General features: G+C 34.7%; 1 protein-coding gene across 50 annotated transcripts in view; it reads right to left on the bottom strand.

The window, feature by feature from the left end:
• Dscam1 (Down syndrome cell adhesion molecule 1) overlaps window positions 1-22,537 on the bottom strand; it is a 426,431-nt gene that overhangs the window by 15,617 nt on the left and 388,277 nt on the right. For 48 of the 50 annotated variants that reach the window (XM_083125269.1, XM_083125286.1, XM_083125279.1 and 45 more), the window contains 5 exons: window positions 20,326-20,481; window positions 19,722-19,865; window positions 11,042-11,193; window positions 9,800-9,986; window positions 6,996-7,157 (listed from right to left, as the gene is read on the bottom strand). In XM_083125269.1, the coding sequence (XP_082981395.1) occupies window positions 6,996-7,157; window positions 9,800-9,986; window positions 11,042-11,193; window positions 19,722-19,865; window positions 20,326-20,481 (801 nt within the window). Of the gene's footprint in view, window positions 1-6,995; window positions 7,158-9,799; window positions 9,987-11,041; window positions 11,194-19,721; window positions 19,866-20,313; window positions 20,482-22,537 lie in introns of all 50 variants that reach the window. The other 2 variants (XM_083125290.1, XM_083125292.1) reach the window with 2 other exon arrangements.

Here is a 22,537-nt window from a genome sequence, read left to right as displayed (position 1 = left end):
TAATTATTATCTTAAAATAAAACAATTCTTACATACAGCTTTAGCAAACCAAAGAAACATCTTGTTAAATACACTAGTGTCCAAAATTAAAGCAACAAACAGAAATCCTTTCCTCGTGTGATTTTTTTTGTTGATAAATTTGCCAAGTTTAACCTGTTGCTATCGTGATTTTTTTGTTGATAAATCCTGCCAGGAGTGCACACATGGGGGTTTTATCATGCAGGTTGCGCCATCGAGATTTTTGAGGTGAATTTTTTCCCTTCAAATAATATAAAATTCAAAATTTATATCTATTCCAAAATATATGTAAACATTTTACACCTTATGCACCATATTTAATCCATTAGATGAAGAAATGAAAGTGTTTAGGGCATTATCGAAGGGAGGGGGGTGGGGGTATCAAACTCCTATATAACAGTTGGGCTGAAAAGTTCGTAGGCTGACTCATAGATGGCGTTACTAGAATTAAATCCATGTGATTTTTACTTAGTACTAACCTTCAAAAGATACGTGTATAAATTTCACAGCTGCCGGATAATTATTTCGTGGGATATAGCATTGTGAGTGAAGCAGCTTTTGTTATTGCGAAAAAATGGATAAAAAAGAATTTCGTGTGTTAATAAAGCATTGCTTTTTGGCGAAAAAAAATACTGTTGAAGCCAAGGCTTGGCTTGATAAACATTATTCGGACTCTGCACCAGGAAAATCAACCGTTGAGAAGTGGTTTGCTAAATTTAAACGAGGCGAAATGAGCATCGAAGACGATGCACGCAGTGGATGCCCCAAAGAGGCTGTTACCGACGAAAACATCAAAAAAGTCCACAAAATAATTTTAAATGATCGTAAAGTGAAGTTGATCGAGATAGCTGAGACTTTAAAAATATGAAAGGAACGTGTTGGACATATTGTGCATGAATATTTGAACATGCGAAAGCTGTGTGCAAAATGGGTGCCGCGCGTGCTCACAATCGATCAAAAGCAACAACGTTTCGATGATTCGGAGCAATGTTTAGCGATATTCAACCGTAATAAAATTGCTTCCCCATCCACCATATTCTCCAGATCTGGCCCCAAGTGACTTTTTCCTGTTTGCAGACCTTAAAAGAATGCTCGCTGGAAAGAAATTTAGCACTGATGAAGAGGTAATCGCCGAAACTGAGGCCTATTTTGAGGTTAAAGAGAAATCGTACTATAAAAATGGCATCGAAAAATTGTATGACCGCTATAATTGTTGTATCGCCCTCGAAGGCAACTATATTGAATAATAAAATCGAATTTTGTCAAAAAAATATTTTTTACTATGTTAGCCTACGAACTTTTCATCCCAACTGTTATTAGGCCTTAATTGACACGTGGGTTCTGAGGGGGATTCTGAATTAAACTTTGGGGGTGACAGTATCCAACTCTAGGTCTTAGATTATGGCGAGTACTTTAGATAGAGGGGGATTGAGCATTAAATTGAAGGGGATATCCAATTCTTGTGTATTACTATTGTCTTAGACTGTTGCGGAAATTCTGGTGTGGAGACTGCGAATTAATTTTTTGAAGGAGCCAATATCTACTCTTCAATATTAACAGTAAGTCTAAAATTGGCATGGAAATTTTGGTGGTAGGATTGCGTATGAAATTTAAAGGGGGAGATAGAAATCTCTTGATAAAGTGTTAAATCTTAGATTGTCGAGGGATTTCTGTAGTGGAGAGAGAGTTCGAACATTACATTTTGGAGACTGTATTTAGCGATAAGGCATCCACACATTTTCGACCCCGAATGTGCCAAAGGAAAAGCTGGAAAAGGAAAAGACTAAATATCTCAGGATGTTAAGCAAGTATAGACACCCCATAAAATTAATATTCTTGAAAGCCTGCAAAGAAGTGGATGTAAAAAATTTTCTTGCTTGCTTCACTCGCAATAATTTGTTGCTACGATGTGTGTTTGGCGGTTTAATGAGATGAATATTTTTTTTTTTATACTAAAGCTGCATTACAAGACAAGCGATATTCTCGATTGATTGTTTTGGTTTTTTAAGTCCACTTTATGCACTCTAAGGCTAATCGGGACTGAACCTACAGTTGAAAGTGGGATCCACGCAATATTCTCGATTATGATGAATGATTTTAGGGGTGGTCTTGAGTGATGGCACCCCTGTTTAGGGAGGAGGGGCAGATCAATTATAATGTTCAGTAAAGCTAAGCAAAAAGTTACTTTCAGTAGACACACTGTCGTAATTAAATATTTTGTGGGGATTACGATATGGTTTAAGGGCGCGAATGATATGATTTGGGGGAAACGCATGACATGATTTTGAGGGGGATGCACAATTGGCCTTGGGGGGGATGGGCACCCCTGAATCCTGGCACATTAAGGTTAGTTTATTTTCTATCTTAAACCAGTTGTCTATAACATCATAAATATTACTATCACCTGATCGTATTAAGTGGTCAAATGGACAGGCAGGAAAGAATTTCCGTTATTTGCAATGGTTACATGAGCAATGCTATTTGTAGCCACAACTGAAATTTAATTGTATTCACAATGTAAACATTCACTGTTCCCATACAAGGTTTATAGTGAGACTATGCTTGCTGCACGGTTAAAAGTAGCAGATTGCTACAAGAACCAGCAATCAGAATTTTAGGACAGTTCTTGCAACTGCATGCAACTTGAAATTTCCATGGTTCTGCACAGCATCATGTGAAGGGTTCAGGTGTAAAACATGGTAAGTGACATTTTGGTCATTTATGAATTCATTAAGAAAAAAGGTTATTAGAAGCTTTACTGTAGATAAATTGTTTTCGTGTTGTGTTTAACAATTTCAGAAGGTTTCACAGAGTCCAATGCAAATTCTATTGACACGGCAATTTCACTCGAAAATTGAAGGATGACACATTTTGCAAAATGACCAAAATGTCATTTACCATCTTTTACATCTATTCAGTAATATGAATAGAAATGATTTACTGAAACCTAAAGAGGGCACAAAGTACTATGTGAAATGTTTGTGTGTTAATGCTGTTGTAATACACTTCTAATAGTCAAAATACTTACTTACTTTTCTGCAGTGAACGTATCTATGAAAAATGTCATAACCTAAGCCGCTGTGTCTCTATTTATGCTAATAATTTTCTCCTTTTCGAGAATGGACCATAATCATCTACTTTGGTAAATGTAATACTTAGTGTATAAGTTTGGAAATTTCATGTCTAAAAGTCTATTTAAGAACAGAAAGAAAGAAAAATAGGATTTCATGATGGATTACTGGTTGCCCATAGCTATACTATGTTCCAGGAAACAGGAATTGTAGCTTTCCGGTGACGTGATTCGAACAGGTGTTCTTGAGTTAACAGCCAGGTTAAATTGGAGTTAGCTTCCAATGTTTCGAGTGCATACGTTGCTTTCATCTTCAGGGAATGGAAAAATGGAGACCAGTGTAAGGTTATATGACTATAACCTCACTGAGGGACACAGGATTTTATTTGCTGACTAGAAAATAATAGCCAAATGTGGCAGTTACTGTGACTGACAGGCAAAGGAAGCCATAGCCATTTCACGGGAAAGCACCAATCTCAACAGGGATGTGGGACAACAGCTCAGCAATGCCTGGAAACCACTCCTCCATAAAAACAAGATACCAGCCAATGAGAACATTATTAGGAACCAGAGCGAGCCAATAGGAAGACAGTGTCCAAGCTACACCACATCACGTTGGAAGCTAACTCCAATTTAACCTGGCTGATAACCCGATTTGATTTGATTTGATTTGATTTTAAAATTTTTGGGTGCGTCAGCACTAAGGCTATCTTGCACCCGCCACACTATACGGGGTCCAGCCCCTTACCGTTACACGTAACAACTCTAACGTTGCTTAATTAAAATCATAAAAGATTAAAATGTTCTGACTGTTGTTAAAAACCGAGGCTGCAAAGAACACTCAGCACATATAAGGACAAAACACAGGACAACACAAACAAAATTATACTGGCCATGGAGCCAGTCGCCAGAGCCTCGTTAGTCTTTAGTCCAGGGTGCACTACGTGGAAGTGAGGTTGACTTTTGGGCGCCTACGTGGAAGGTACCCCTTACACCCCGGCTGATAACCCGAGAACACCTGTTCGTATGTTCCAGGAGTCTTGGTGTAAAGAAATGAAAACAAGTTCTCTGTGCAAGTAGTCACTCGACAGGCCTCGACCAATGAAAATGTGTGAGAGGGAGAGATATTGCATGGAAAGAGAGACAATGCAACTGCAGCCACCAGCCATTGCAGAAGAGGGCACTGCTTTGCTCTGCCTATTCACTTTCTCGTCTTCTCTACCAGTATGCATGGCATTGCTCCACAGACTACTGCGATGGAGTATAATTGATCAAGGGACAAAGATTGGAAAACACTTTTGGTGCAGGTCAAATAAAGGTCAACTAGGCAATCATAACATCACATGTCAATCTGCACAAAACTAAAGTCAACAAATGGTAATGATTGTTCTGTTCTTAACTGAGTGACTGGTCACTTGGCAAATTCCAATTCAAATCTAAATTCCATCACTCACTGCTAATTCTGTTTATATATCTTACTTTTCAGGGTAAAATCTTTGCAACAGAACAAAATATAATATCACAGCAGTCACTAGCTACCTAAGTGGAACTTTATTGTGTGACAACATTTAACTAAAACTTATGCATGGCCAAATGTCTGTTGTACTCATTGGCTGGTATACTGAACAGATTTTTTTCCATGACAGCTGACTGAATAATATACCTAGTACAAGATATACATACTTAAAACAGCTCTTCTGGAAATTAACTGTAGCATTTTGCACCAACACTGGAACTAACACAGTGTTCTTAACAATTGCATAAACACTTAGATATTTTAGGGACTTACAAGTTACTCTATAATATAATAATAATAAAAAGAGCACTGCAACATTTTAATAAAAATCTACCAGGGCTCTGCTTTAAAATATCTTCCAATTCAATTAGGGATGGGCTGATATGAAATTTTGGCCGATACCAAAAAAGTACAGACATAAAATTTGTTGATACCAATAACCAATATTCTACCGATCTGATATAAAATTCCAAATGATCCTTGAAGAACCTGAATGGTTCATTGACCTCCTTAATAAATGTGTGTTTTGAGGTGACTGCAGTGCAAAAGAAGTTGCATATTTAGATATTTACTTATGTACAAAGTAGGCCATGAAGATTACCCATAAAAATTATAATGGCAAAATTTTGCACTGAGTTATAAGATATTTATAGATATATCAGATTGGTAAAATAATTGGTAATTTTACTGATAAACTGATACACCAATATGCCTACATCAGCCCGATACCGATAGAGTACCGATTAATTGGTCCCATCCCTAAATTCAGACAATGCAACTGCCTCTTTGTAATGAGTAGTTTTCCTCCATGATAGCTGACTGAATAATATCCAAGATATAAATACTTAAATAGGTATTCTAGAAATGAGCTAAAGCATCTTGGTTTTTGTTTTGATCCTTGGTAGGAACCCCAAATTTTGGTTTTGAGCCAGCATCATTAGTGAGGTAAGGAAGCTGCTTGAAAAAAAAAATAGTAATGGGAGTTTGGCCTACAAAGTCAGATCACTGTGTTACCCAATTAAAAGCCACTTGATAGGCCTTGATGTGGCCTTTTGGGGTTGGGGGTAATTTTTTCAAGAAGTCTACCTAATATACAGTTTATTCAATATACATTCCACTACTGCTTTTTTTTCTCAAATCAGTGAAGTGATGAGATACACTCACTGATATTTTTTTGTTATCCCGATTCTGATAACAAAGTTTAATCAATACTGATAAACACATACATATACAAACAGAACTCTGTTTATTATAGTCATAGATAGTTTACAAAAATACAGAAAGAGTTCTCATACATTTATGAAAATAAACTTGTGACATTTGCAATCATTACAAGAAAACAGAATTTCACAACTGCATTTCTGTTGTTTCTTTCTTTTCAGAACTTGCCAAAATTAAAGCAATATAATATGTTCTAAATGATGAAAATTTTAATGTAACAAACTGAATATCAGAATCTGATTAATTAGCAGAATTTTATCAACTTTGATATCAGTTCTAATATGCAATTTTCAGCTAATATTCATATACTGGGGCTCATATTTGTCACATCCCTAGCTCAAAGGATACCCGACTCAAGAATGATGCTGGCTGGTAGTGTGCATATAATAGCAAACCAAATGATTATGGAGTTTTAATAACGAATACATATGAGCCGAAATTCCACACTAGCAATGAATGATATCATCAGTTGATACCAACACTGCTATAAAAGTGTTTGTTGGTCCAACCTGATCTTAGCACTTAGTATTTTTCAGTTTTGTGGACAATGTGTGTAACAAGAATATTATTAACTATGATACAATTAAGATTAGTGTTTAACTTTTAAAGTTGAAGATAACTCAATGAGAATTAATAGTGTTAAAAAAAGAGTGGGGAATGAGTAAGATGATAAAAACTGATGTTTACTGTACTAATATCATAATACTAATGTTGGTATTACACTAGGGCTGAGTCGATACCACTTTGAGTCGATACTGATACTCTTACCGATTCCCACCGATACTGATACTTTGAAAACTGCAATAATTACAATTTGATCAAAATATTGATCAATATTGTTGCGTAAATATTTTTCTCCAACTATATGCAATTTACCAAGAAATTTGCTTTAGAATATTCAAGAAATACATCAGAATATGTTATGTAATAAAAAATACATTTTTCGTGCAAAATTTATGCAAAATATCGGCTGAGCCCTATATTACACAAATAGTATAATCTGAAAGAAGATACTTATTGAACAACTTAACTGGAAAAAATATTCCCTTTATTTCAAATTAAAACAATTAGATTGTCAATTCTATTTTCATTACCTTTACCTTACTTTTAGTATTATTTTATAGTTTCAAAGTGAACAATGAATTTATGCCAAATTGTAGAAACACTTACCACCGTAATTTCTATTGACAAGTTGATCTCGATCACACTCAGCCTCAGAAATCTCGTTGCTGTCTTTTGAGTCGTTGAATGAAGAATTATTGGGATCGTGATTACGTGGTGGTGGTGGAGGTGGCTCAGGGCTGCCCGAGGCGGGGATATTCCGTACTGAACCTGCAAAAAATAGTATATTATGAGTACATAAAACATGACATACATATGCTTTGAATCTAACATGGTAGGTGATGTAAATACAAGGTGCATTCAATAAATAACCGGAAAATTGATTAATTGATTGAATTGGTGTTTTAAGTCCACTTTATGCACAGCAAGGCTAATAGGGACTGCCCTACAGTTTAAAGTGGGATCTGAACCACTATGTGTCTCCACTGGGTATCGTACCTGGGACAAATAACCAGAAAAGTAATATAAAAAATCTAAAATACGACCTTGATTGTTATATGTTTGTTATTTTGTGAACGCATCTGTAAGCTACTCATAGCTGGGGCTGGCATGCCTGCCTCGTGCATGGGATGTTGGGAAACAGTTACACAAGATGGTGGCACCCTTAAACAGGGCATAAGCAGTGTTGAAGATTCTCCGCATCGAGGTCGCTCGGTCAATGCAGTCACAGAAAGCCACATTGCTCAAGTGGAGGACTTGATATGGGAGAACCGGCATATTACTGTCAGTGAAATTGCATCCCAGATGGTCATAATGTAAACTGTACCACCTACTCCAATTGCACGAAAAACTGAAACCAACCATTCTGTAGAGACGACGTGGTCTGTTGTACACTGGTGTGCTTTTGCTCCATGAAAATGCGAGACCACACACTGCCAGTGTCACATTGTCTACATCGAGGACCTAAAGTTTGAGTGCTTACCACACCCTCCATATTCACCCGATGTCGCACCTTCCAATTTCCACATCTTTGGTCCACTGAAAGATGGACGAAGTGTCTCGAGGTTCCAGAATGACGACAAAGTCCAGTCAGCGGTGCACGAGTGGTTACGCACGTGTCCAAATTATTTTTTTTCCTGTGGAATCAGTGTCCTTATCAAGTGGTGGAATAGGAGGGGGGGGACTATGTTGAAACATAGTACTGTAGTTCTTTTTGTGCTTGTTATAAATATTTGTTACAACTTATTTCCAGTTATATATTGAATGAGCCTGTATAATTACATCTTCTTCCTTGCATTTCAAGTCCTTAAATTCTTTGAACACCTAAATGTAAAAATAAGGAGCATCTGGTAAATGTTACTGATGATGTAATTTTTTAGCATGGCAATGAAGTTCACATATGCATGTCACCTCCTCTCCATTCAGAACCATATGCTACACCATCATTAATCCTTCATATGAATATATCATAAACTTCATGTTGATCTGTTAACTTATCTGTTTTGTATGTAATTGAGTAGAGGCAAGTGCAACCTATGTATCAAAATAGAAAGAATGGCCAACCGAGCTGTGATCCAATAACTTTCACAAAAAAGAAATCACACTTGTAGTTGAATTTAATGTGGAACAAACCAAGAGCAGATTAAGATCAGAGTGAGCTGGGCAACTGAGCACCACCATCAGGGGAGTGCCAATCCAGGCATGCTCCCTCGAGTAGCGCCACAACATTATTTCTGACTACATAAGCATGGCTACTTGTTTTGAAAACAGTTGGATTTGTTAACTGAAGTTACTGCTGTATAACATAAGTATATTGCAAAATCATGTAGCAATTTAAGCTGAGAGATTACTGTTATTTTGATGTCATTATGTAGGTATTAAATAAAGCATACAATAAAAATGTTCTATAACAGTAAAGTATTTAAAATATAAGGCTACTATGTTTCATCAATAAAACCATAAAAACATAGTCATGTGGTTATTGGAGGAAGGTGTAAAGTAGGTGTAACCAGGATGGACAGTAGAGAGGGTGCCAAAAACTTAAAGTATTTCTATAACTTCAAAGTAATTTGAGCTGCTTCTGGTACAAACGAGCTTGAAGTTGACCCAATGTTGCGATGAGCAAGGTTGCACCTCAACATCTGATGAGATGATAGATAAAGTTCAGGACACAGTAATGAAAGATCAGCCCCACACTACCAGGCCATTTGCTGAAGCTTTGAAGATAGCACAGGAATGTACTCAGTCCATCCTTAATAAGGTTGTTGACATGAATAAGGTGAATCACACTCAGTCCTCACATTGTTATCAGTTGATCAAAAGTCAAAAAGAGTGAAAATATCCAAGAAAAACAATTACAGATGTTTAAGGCTGATTGAATTGGCTTTGCATTAAGATTGGTAACTATATATGAGATGTGGATCCACCACTTCCAGTTCTCTCTGTGCCTTCAACTTTACTTTTACTTCTCAAATATTTGTATCTTTCAATGTGTACTGCCTTGTATACATTACAAAAATAATAATGATCCTATTGTAATGAATGAAATTAATAAACATACATATTACTATTTCATTATTATAGAAGCATAGAAAATTAAGTAATTATATCTGCATTGCTCCTGAACTAATTTGAGATAATTTTCTTTCTCATCAATGAGCAAAATCATAATATAGTACTTGATAATGTTATTGAAGTAAGGCATACAGATATACAAAATAAGATGTGTTGAAAGCTTGAGGAAATAAGAAATATGCCAAAAAAACAATGAACATTACCTGCATGAAAAAGTTAGCATGTGGTGTAAGTTATGCTTTTATGCAAAAGATTCTTCAACACACAACATAGTGAATGTCTAAAATCAATTTCTATCCACAAGTGGTACTATTTGACATGTTACATGCTATACATACCTACACTCCTGCGGCTCACAGAACCACGGCTTCCATAGTGATCATATGGAGCTCCGTATGGACCATACTGACTTCCGTACTGATCCTCTTCAGGCTCACAGTTTGCTGGGTCATCATATTCAGGTGAAAAAGTTGAGTTTGGTCCATTTTGGCTTGGCACACGGCTGTACTTCCCATTGGCACGAGGCTGTTTTGTACAATAAATAAATAAATAAAAATTTGGACTGGGCTTATACCATTTTGAGTTGATAGTGATATTGATGCTGATACTCCTACCAATATCCACCGGTACTAATACTGATGCTTCTTCATTCTGAATTATTTTACATTTATCTTCTAATCAACTTGTTAATGGAAAGAAAAGGTATTACTGCAACTCTATATCATAATTTAATTAATAGCATTTTTCTAATACGTCATTTTTTTCATGTAAATTGGCTCAGAAAAAAATAGGTTTTTGAGACTGTTTCACATTTTTTAAAATTTCTATTCCAAGTTATATTACTATATTTATTATTATTATTATTGCTATTGCTGTTTCATTCATTGTTCCAGCTGACTTCATATATGTATATGCACTAAAGATGAAAGCGATGAACATTAGATATCTATGTTCATTAGTTTATATATATAATCCTTTATTCTTTCTTATTTCTATTCAATTTATATTTTTATATTCAGTGTTCATCCAGCTTACATGTAATCAGGGTACGTTCATATATTCCATTTGTACTTTACTATTACTTTACTTTGTAATAATCACCCAGACAAGGGTCTGTTGTAAGAGCAGCCCACGAGGCTGAAACACGCCCACTCTAATAAAGAAGATTTTATTATTATTATCGCTTTTAAACAGTCATTTTGAGTTCCATTGGCAAACAAATGCTAGTAACTTATAAAGTTACAATATATTACGGACACGACAGATCAGTATTCTATCAGTATTGATTAATAATGTCATATTATCACAAAAATTTTACTGCTCTGATATATCTATAAATAGCCTGTGATTCTATACTAGTTGTGTAATGTAAGACAGTATCTATTGCAAAGCAAAAACCCAATGCAATCACCTGTTTATGTGCATTTATTAATTATGTTAATGCACCATTCACATTCTTCTTGGAATATTTGCAATCTTATATTGGATAATATTGGTACCGACAAATGCTCACATTGGCTCATCCCCCCCCCCCAAATTGTCACCATGTACAAAATGTAACAGAATGTAGAATTGTTTACCATAGACTGAGAGCCACTTCGAGAATGAGCATGACCTCCATGTCCATTTTGGTGTGGGAAGGTCTGGAACTGCATAGCCTTTGAGGGGTCCATTTCTTCTCGGAAGCCAAGTAGATGGAAGGTTGCATATGGGCAGATCTCATCTTCCATGCCTGTAATGGGAAGTAGCGTACAAGACAACTTCATTTTGTAACAGGTAGTTTGCATATCATTTACATAATTTACAACAACAAACCGTATCTTGTTGCCTTGATGTAACAGGCTAGTTTTCATTGTGTTGGATCCTGAACCCATAAGCAGCTTACATGCAGTACAATATTCGATTGTAACAATCTTATAAAATCAACTTTATAAAAAACACATTTATTTTTTAAATACAGGGTGTCCCATGTAACTTGAAAAATTGAAATATCGCTAGAAATATGCATCGAACAAAACAATGTTCCATATGAAAGTATAATAGTATTGTGGGGGCAAGTCACCTACGCTACAATGAACTCACTCCACCACCCCTGCGGGTGAGGGAGGGTGGAGCAGGGGATAACCTTCAATTGTTAAAACAGAATCCCTATTTTTTTTATTGCAGATTCGAATTAGACATCTGAAAATACATAGGTTTTTTCCGACACATTTTGTTCCATTCGTGATAGATAGATGGATGGTGCCGTCTGTTCGCCTCTCACCATCGGGGTGCTTGTTGTGGGTGAGTCCCGTCGCCTCTCACCATCAGGGTGCTATATGCAATTATTCCATGCAATGTTCGAAATGATGTTATCGAACTTCAATGCATTTGTTGATGCATTGTTCAAATGATTGAACACAATAACACAACAGAAGTGTATCTCCATCAATGTATGCACAAGCATTTCTTATTTGTTTGATCACGTTTGCGTGGGTTGTTGGCACCTCTTGATAAACACATTCTTTCAGATATCCTCACAAAAAGAAATCCGGCGACGTAAAGTCTGGCAATCTGGCAGGCCAATGAACCAAACTTCCTCTACCAATTCAACGACCATTGTACATGCAGTTTAATTCCTCCCATGCTACTATTTCATTATGTGCTGGACAACCGTCATGTTGGAACCGCAAGTGCTGTCACAGTGCAAGGTTTACATCATCAAGCAATGTCGGTAAATTCTCATACAAAAATGTTTGATATTTGCGCCGTCAAAAACATAGGACCAATCAGTTTGTGACCTATGATTCAACACCACAAGAATGTTGATGTTCAACTTCATGCTCCAATAATGCATTTTGTGACGATTAACCTAACCATGGTTTATGATGGTTGACTCGTCTGAGAAAAGTACTCTATGAAAGAACTGCTTGTCGACTAGTATTTGTTCATGCTCTCATTCACAAAACACCTCTCGATTGTGAAAATCATTGCCATGAAGTTCCTGATACATGCACACATGATAGGGATGAAATTTGTGATGTTTCAATATCCTCCAAACACTATTGTGAGAAATTCCTGACTGGAATGACATTACTCGCGTACTCGCCTGGGGATTATGAGCCACCGTGGCTGGGACTGCAATTTGATTATGCTCTCCAGTGGCAGTTGCTCTACGAACCCTTTTTTTTTAGGTAGTACACTTTCTTCAGCACAGAACTGTTTGACAACTTGAACAAATGAAGAATGCGATCGTAGCCTGTCAGGAAAACTTTCCGCTTAAAGGGCCACAGCATTGTCAATGTTCCTTCTCCATTCACCATAACCAAGAATCATTTCATTTTTTTCTTCTACGGATAGATAATCCATGATGTTGAATACCCCACTCTTTGTGGTCACACTGCACTGACCATACAATCACCGACTACTGGGAACTAAATAATAATGATTTAACCGAAAACTGTGCGAGCACAATGCTTCTAGGCCACAGTATCCCTCCTCACACACTTGCCAGACACTGTATTTGCGAGACAATTAAGACGTTGCACTTACGACACCATCTATCTATCATGAATGGAACAAAATGTGTTGGACAAAACCTATGTATTTTTAAACGTGAAATTCGAATCTGCAATAAAAAAATTGGGGTTTCCTTTTAACATTTAAAGGTTGCCCTACCCCCTGGGGGTGTCAGGGTGGGTTCATTGTAGCATGGGTGAATTGGACCTACAATACTATTATACTTTCATATGGAACATTGTTTCGTTCGATGCATATCTCTCACAATATTTTGATTTTTCAAGTTACATGGGACACCCTGTATATTACAATATATTTGTACATTCATTTTACTGCAATGAGGAAAGTGAAAATATGAACACATATAAAATACAAAGGAACAAGGAAATGAAGAGGGAAATAAATGTGGACCATCAAAGTTCATTTTATGCTTAATGCTTAAGTAGGTTACCTGCAACTTGACCTACATTTCTAAAGTGGAATCTGAACTACTTTGCAATGCATCCCCACTGGGAATCAAACCCTTAACCCCCTTGTTACAAGGCTACAGCATTAATTACAATACTATTAAAGATGCCAAGATGTGGACCTTGTTAAAGACATTTTTCCATGCTTATTCTACAATGACAAATTACTTTGACAAAATCCATATCCCAGTCACAATGATATTCATATCTTGGAAATCTCAAATACCCAACTCTGATATATCAATAATCCTGTCAAGTCTTATTTGAAATCATCAAAAATGTACAGTGAACATTCCATTTTATATCTATCAATAATTTGCTGAAACATGATATCAAACTAAAAATTAACTTCCTAAAATGCAAAGTATCATTGGATGTCCAAAATATTTATATTATATGTTACAAACAGAAATTCTCATTGGTGAAAATTATAGCTGAAAAATATACTTTATAAATATTGCTGGTTTATTTGTTGTCTAATATTTAATAAATTCATGCCCACTTCTACAATTGCATTGACAAAGCTCCTTAAGTAATGTTCATTTTTAAGTGAAATATTGTCAACAAAATGTTTTATGATCGATATTGTGAAAGCACATGTCTGCTGCAAACATTAGTAAAGCTGTACAATAAACACTCTTTCAATAGTGTCAGGAAAGTTCTGTTCCCAACTTCAGAAACATCTAACTGAAATACCAACAGTAAATATATTCATAATAATCAAAGCAGAGGACATTTTATATCAGAACAGACATTTATGAGTATGGTGGCAGTGAAGGCAAAGTTCACAACAATTGGGCTAACTTCTAAATAAATGCTAACATCCTTTGGTGAAAGTGCACACTTATCAAATCTATAACTTACTTATTAAAGAATTACAATCTTCTAATATTCTATTCTGATACAATAACTATTAATGTTACATATATTAATTAAAGTAATGCCTATATGATTTTGATACACAATGCCGTTGAGGTTTATCAGTTTTATTATATCGTAAAATTCTTAACTTGTTTACACAAAACCTACATGTACTCTCTACATTATTATCACAGAGCCCAGATAAAAAAAAACTACTACAATGTTGGATTCACTTCATGTAAGCTGGACCCCATGGTGGAGTGGTTAGCACATCATGCACAAAGGGTCCCGGGTTCGAATCCCAGCCTGGGCATTGATGTTTGTGAGTGTCCATTCATCAATTTCGTCATACTATCACTCATCCCCATCTTCGCAAATTAGCCAAAAGTGGCAGAAAAAGCAAAGTAAAACAAAGCAAATCAATCACTTGGTGTGGTTTAGATTCTCTAGATAGAGAGATAATGTAGACAATACAAAGGTGTTTATCAAACTGAGATTCTTTAAATTATAGTGTGTTTCATCTGTCAAATGATTTTTATGGGGCGAAGAGGTGTGAATCGAAAAGTTTCGGGCAGGCGAATTATTGTAAGTCTCTCAAAATACTTGGTATGTTATAATATAACCCATTATATCACATTCCTGCATCATTGGTGAGAGCTGTCAATTATGAACTTTTATGAAAAGCCTAAACTACATCAATAGAACAACTATCATGCAATGAATCAATTTATACAATTTTATCGAGTTTTCTCCGATCTTCTGTTGAATATGAACAACAAAATTCAATATCCAACAACAGAATTGATGTTTTTTTTTATTTTCATCTGCAATTGTTTTTCAAGTTGTTTACACAAATTCAACCTTTTAAATTATAATGTAAATGAGTTTCAAATATCAACATAAATTTCAAGAATGTATTTCTCCTAATGCTTAAGTAATTTAGCTCTACTCATAACATGAATTGGATTCTCTCTCACACACACACACACATATATGTATGAGTCACTTCTTCATATTTTATACTGACTGAGTCTGATACTTACACCTACATTCACATTATGCAAAGTCAATACAAAGAAATAATTGTACATGTGATTAGGAATGGCAAAGAGAATACAGTGGAGCATTTTCCTGCATTATATATTCACTTTTCATGGTCCCAATAGAAGAAAATGTGATCAAATTTATCTGGATTTTGCATTTTCCAACATTTTAATTTCTTTAACCTTGATTCCCTGAAAAACATATAATCAAGTTTCCACTTTACACATAAATTTCATATTGCATCTAGCTTTGTCTGTTTCTTTACCAAAATCAGGCCATTCTTGGAAAACTTAAGTTCACAGGCAACTCTTCTAGTTGCACTATGTGGATTCTTTCTTAATTTCAACTAGTTTTTGTTATGTTGTGAGTTTTCCCTTTAAGGAGACGAATTTTCATACTTTTCTAAGAAAGTACAAACTGCTGCTTTTTTCAGGTATTTTATACTGTATTTTATCTTTCCTGCAATCTCCTTTTACTCAGTTATCCATTAGCTAGTAATTTGCTTATGTAATGCTTATATGTATATATACACACGTATTATCCAGTTTCATTTAACCTGAGAAATTATTCTAGCTTCTTCCTTTTCTGTCCAGTTCATTGCTGATTTTCAGGAGTGTACCCTCGCATTTTACATACCTTTCTTTAAAATCCACAGCATTATCTTTAGTAGAAATTGTCATATACATTTAAGAATTGTGTTATATTCACTAATATAGTCTATGATGGAAAGTTACAACTCATTTCACATAGAACTCAATTTTCATTTTCTCAATTTTCTACACAGTTCTTTCATTTTCTATGCTGCAGATATACTGTCTCTCTCTCTCTCCTTTTTTTATTTTAATATATATATATCACCATTTTCTATTTAAAATTCTGTGTTTGTATGTTCATACCCTATTAATCAAGGGACAACGGAAGAAAATCAAATTCTATTTTCACAAAATCACATTGCTAAATCCAAGTAATAATAAGTTGCTTTTTTTAAAAATAAACTTTAAAAAAAATAAAATTGCCTGACTCATCTTACATATCTCTATGTTACCAAGCTTTTGCAAACCTATTGAAAAACAAAAATGTGAGCATTCAAGACTACACAAATATTTGAAGGATTGCTCTTGTGCTTGCATCCTAAAACAACATACAAACCAGCAATATTCATAAAATATATATGTAGCTGGCAATTTCACAAGCAGCTAACATGCCAATGTTGCTTTATCTAATTTTCAATCACCAGTATCTACTTGAAAAAAAAATGAAAATTGCAAAATTGCTGAAGCAGAAACTGAATGAAGAATATCATTCATAGAATGCAGCCAATTCATCAAATGAAAATCAACATGCCAGATTGAGTGGGAAAATGAACTAAAAACTGAAAAAGTCTGTTTGATGTACATAATTTTGATCAAATTGGTTACATTTCCAGGTACCTCTGCATGGTATATTTATTACTTTTGATCAGATTTCATGCACAATGCTAACTTCTATATGTACCTATGATTCTAGTATGATAGTCATATAAACTATGTAGACATAAATGAACTAGGTATTAAATATTTCTATAATTATAAATAGAAATACAAAGTGGCTTTCAAATAAAATAAAATAAAAATACACTATTCCTGGCTATATTTAAATAAGTGAAGACTAGATAATTATTTTTTCACTACTTGTTTAACAATTCATTCATCAAAAGAGAAAGCTAATCATTTGAATAATAAAACTTTCTCATGCATAACACTTTGCCATGAAGGCAAATCAGTAAGGTTCTGCACATTCTTGAATTTAGCTGAAAAATGTGACAGGGATATCAACAATGCACTTAATACCTAGGCCCCCCATTCACAGGCCAAAACAAATCATTTGAAGCAAATGTATGATGCTGTGGATATGATCATTAGACGGGAGGGGGGGGAGCAAAAACAGTTTATTTTCTCTTTACACATAAGGTTTAGCATAGTGCAGGGGCAAAAGTAGCAAAAAGTGGGAGGGCAATTGCCCCCCGCCACCCCCTAATCGCCACCACTGACGTGTATGCACATGTAAATTAGCTTGTTAATGAATAATGTGTCTTAGTTATATTACTTACTTTAAATTAATGAAGTTTGTCTGTATAACTATATACTTTTTTATATTTGTGTTTATACATATATCAGTTTTTTCTTATTGTGAATATATATTTTTGGGTCTACAATATGAGTATGAAAATTCCTTCTAGACTTAAAATATCTCATAACAGTTGAATGGCCATAACTGTGACAATATCTGGAGCATAGGAAGGGAAATTAATGATTAATAAGGAAAGTGGGGAATAATACAAGAAGTTATATATACAGGTCCAGGAATCCAGTACTGACAAAATAATGCTACATTAGAATATTTTATATATACCCTTACAATATAGAATGTATACCCTTCCAAAAACAACATCAGTAAAAAGAAAGTTTTGTCACATGCGAGTAGACAGCAATTACACTTATTTCAGTGTTCCATATTTTAATACAAGGAAATATACAGAGGCTGATTATAAATAAATACTTTAGGTAACTAGAAGTGTAACCAGATCAACATAATCTTGTCTGCATTTTTTCCTAAACAGCTTACTGTTTAAGGAAGAAAATTTCAAGTAAAATCGTGGGATGACTTTTGTTATACAGTGGCATGAATCTATATCAAAGGATAAAACAAAAATCAATGAATTGAAAACTAATAATTTAGATGTGTGATAGATAATTTTCTAACAATTTGAGTTATTTTCAATGCATTTGAAAACGAGTATTTTGTATTCTTTATTTACTATCATGAATCATCTGTATAGGAAACAAATAAATATTTTTCTTGGACAATTAATACTTCATTTTACTCTTACAAAAAAATAATTAGGATAACAATGTTGCATTATATTTTATATAAGAAGTGAATTAGTTCAATATTGAACTAATTTTCAAAAACTGTTCTACTTTACCACTGAAATGTGAACAATATGTGCATCATAAGAAAATACAGTGCTTCCTTGCAAAAAGGAATCACATCCCAAGTTAACTTAAAAGATACAAAAAAAATACATAGATAGCATTATATTTTTCTACTATCTAACCTAAGAGTGGAAAGAAGAAGGAAAGTCTTTAGGCATGAAATGTAAAAAACTTCCTTAGGAAAATTTAAATTATTTAAGATTTAAGAATACCCTATTTAGCAAATCTCAATCTAAAAAAGATTTTTCTATCTAATGAAAGTTCCAATATTTCCACTTTATTTCATATGGTATGCAAAAAGCTCAACTTTATTGTGAATTATACTAATGATTAATAAAAAATTAATATTAAAAACTGAACATAAGCTAAAGTATTGACTCAATCTTAGACAGGGCAATAGACACTAAATACTGTGTGTCAGGATAATTGTATAGCATGACACAGCAATCGACACTGAAATATTACACAATATATAAAATTGCATAGAAATTAACCAGACAACTGTTGCCAAACTTCATGCTTTCCCCCCACATATCATCATCTTTTGGGGTTAAGCTTCCTACAAAAGTCAAGTATTAGTTTCATTAGCACCATCACCAAATGCAAACTCATACAATACAGAGATAGTAAAATTTACTTACTTAATTATAAGCAATAAACTAACTACTTGAAAAGCACTGAACATAAGCTTTCAATAAAAAAGACAGGTTTTTAAGACAAATTTATCATGTACTGATAAAAAAAATAATTCATTGCATTTAATGTTCTAAAACTTCTGCAACAGCCATATTTTTATAAAACTGCAATTATCATGATTACATTTGTATGAATATTCATCATGATGTACTCAATGCAATACATCAGTAACTACATACATGCACACACACAACATATATTCATGCAAGTTACATCAACTCAGTGCATGTTTTTTAGTGAACAAATATGGAAATGCATGCAGTACATGAAAATTACAAAATTCACATCCAATGATGAAAGCAGTTATGAGGGTAACTTGCACAGTTAGTAAAGCAAAATAAATGCAACAACTTACCTGCACATACATCATTTTGCATTGTAAATTATAACGCAGATATTTTTCATGTCAGTTGGAATGTTAAAACATGATTCATCTATTACGCAATAAGTGACTCACAAGAACTAACAGTGTACGCTTTTCACTTACAACATAGAACAATACTCAACAGTGTTCCAAGATCAGGTATTTACTGCTATAGACTGCTAACAGTAACATTTTGACTCTTTTTAATGAATCATTTAGCAAATGGAGGGCATTCCCTATATTTTTATCTCTAGATGTTAGACTGTTAGTGAAATAACAGATAAGTAACATATTATCAAGTTTAATAATGTGTTGCTATAATAGCCTCCATGTTTGCAAATGATCCCTAACTTACCTCTATGGTGCAGTGTCTCGTCTGAACCTGCTATGGGTCCTTGGCCAGGAAGTCTACGCACTCCAGGAGGATGGAGAGTCAGTTCTTCGTACATGTGTCGACGAGGGTCCCATGTAGCATGACTGCGGAGGGAGCCTGAACGACCTAGCAACATATTCAAATATGAACAGTAATAAAAAGCAAGAAACCAAGTGGGAGCAACTAAATTAACAGTAGACTGTCCTGACAGTTACTGTGTAATACACAAACTCAACAACTGAAAGCAAGCAGCAAGGTTTGTCAAACTATCGTGAAAACTGCCACATGAGAGTAGACAGAAAAGAAATCAGTAGCAAGGGTAACTGGCAGTAGCAACATAATTGGCAAAATTAAAGTGAAACAAACCTTTGTTACAAATTGCTTTTTCTATGGTTATCAATTTCAAAAGCAACAAAATGAAAAAGGATGAAAAGTAGCAACCTTAGTATTCAATTTGCATGCTTAAGACATAAGCATGCATAGACAATGTCCAATTGAACCTGCTGGATTTCCATGCATAGCCACACAGCTATCACGTGAACTGGAAAATGTTGATTAATAATAAATTCCTTACTTATCACTGTACCTCTCTTGATTCTATCACAAGTGTTGTAGTTAGATCCTGGAACAGGAGGAAGCTTCCTGTTCGGAGGAGCAATGTATCCAAGCTCATCACGCAAATCTGGTCGACGCTTATCGATAGTGGAATTAGGTCCTCCTGATTGGTTGTAGACAATGTCATCTGTGAACAGAGATGCAGTGAATAAGAGTCTAATTGCATTTTTGTTATTTTACATCTTTTTGGTTACTTTTGGCTGATTGGATGTTAAAAATTTGAAGCCATTAGTCAAACTTGATACTGCATATGCATAATGATTAATACGCTGAACATCGAAAAACTGGAAGGTGTTAAGAATTACGCCATGTGGAAGTTCTTAATGAAATTAACTCTGATCGATTGTGGTTTATGGGACTGCGTCAAAGCTACTACTACAGTGGATCCAGTTCGAGACCTGAAAACATATGCCAAGATTTGTTTGTGCGTACATTCTTCTTGCTACCCACATGTTAGCAATGCGCAAAGTGCGAAGGCAGCATGAGATAATCTGAAGGCAGCTTACGAAAACCAAGGTATAAGTAGGTGCTTAGCAATTAAAAGAAGACTGGCAAGAGTGTGTTATGAAGATTTTCCTTCAATGGACTTGTACCTGGGTGAAATCATCTCATTGCAACAAGAGTTAGCGGACATGGGATGCAGTATTGATGATGAAGAAATCGCCAAAATTATGTTGATTGGATTGCCTGAAGAGTTTAATTCTTTGGTAATGGGTATTGAAGGAACCCAGACGAAACTTACAAGTGAGTTTGTGAAGTCACGGCTCATGAAGGGTGATTTTCGACGAAGTGAAAGTATTTCCAAGGATTCTGCATATTTAGCTTCAGATAAGAAGAAGGGTCCATTTGTGCCTATTTGCCTTGATTGCAAGAAGGAAGGCCACATAAAGCCAAGATGTCCTCAACTACAGAAGTCTAAGTAGCGGATGAAGAAACCTACAGTTACGAAGCAATGAAAAAACTAAATATGCTGACCAAGGCATAATTTATTTTATTAAAAAACATAAACTAACGTAACGTTTCAACCTTCTAGCAAGGTCTTCTTCAGACTCTGTATCAAGTACAAAAGTAACTTACGAAGCAAGAACCAAGTTCTTCGCAACACAATAGTTCATTGTTATTGACTACCCACAGTGCTTATGTCAGTAAAATGTTTAATGATGATGACTGGTTACTAGATTCAGGATGTACTTCACATATGAGTAAGCGTAAAGATTGGTTTGTTAATTATTCAAATTCTAAATCATCTGAAATTACCATTGCAAATAATCAAAAGTTGATAAGTAATGGAATTGGTGATGTGAAAGTAAATCTCAAAAATAATGTGCAGAAGTTAATATCTGAAGCGATGTATGTTCCAGATAGTACAGCTAATTTGTTGTCTGTTAACAAAGTTACTCATATTATGCTTTTTGATAACAAAAGGTGTAGTGGTTACAATGTATCTGATATTGAGATTAAGGCTACTCCAAAATTTACGGCAAGAAAGGCACGTAGTATTTATAAGTTAGACCAGGCTGAAAATTTGTCCATGATGAATTTAAATAATACTACTGTAAATTCTCTTGAAAATTGTGAAGAGACAGTAGCTACGTTGTCAGTTAATGCTTCACAAGATGTATGGCATAAAAGTTTAGGTCATTTGAGTCTAAGAGGAATGATATCATTGAGAGATAATTTAGCTGATGGAATATGGTTTCAGGATGACACCCCAAAACTATGTATACCTTACATTGAGGGGAAGCAGAAAACTGCATCTTTTCCCAAGGGAATGCCAAAAAGAGCTAAACAAAAACTACAGTTAATACATTCTGATGTTTGTGGATCAATGTCCGAATTTTGCACGATATTTTGTAACTTTTACTGATGATTATACTCGGAAGAGTTTTGTATATTTTCTTAAATTTATGTATGAAGTATTTGAAAAATTTGTAGAGTTCAAAGCTTTTGTAGAAAATCAGTGTAATTTAAAGATCAAGAAACTTAGATCAGATAATGGTACAGAATACTGTAACAAAAAAAATTTCTGCATATCTCGGTGCACATGGTATAATCCATCAGACAAGTGTTCCATATATTCTGCAACAAAATGGAGTTGTTGAGAGACTAAAGAGAACAATTGTAGAAAAAGCTAGAACAATAGTTCATGATGCTAATCTCAATAAGAGATATTGGGCTGAAGC

Source organism: Lepisma saccharinum, chromosome 7 (assembly GCF_977018435.1).
Source record: "Lepisma saccharinum chromosome 7, izLepSacc3.1, whole genome shotgun sequence".
Taxonomy (NCBI): Eukaryota; Metazoa; Arthropoda; class Insecta; order Zygentoma; family Lepismatidae; genus Lepisma; species Lepisma saccharinum.
This window is presented reverse-complemented; position numbering and strand designations above follow the sequence as displayed.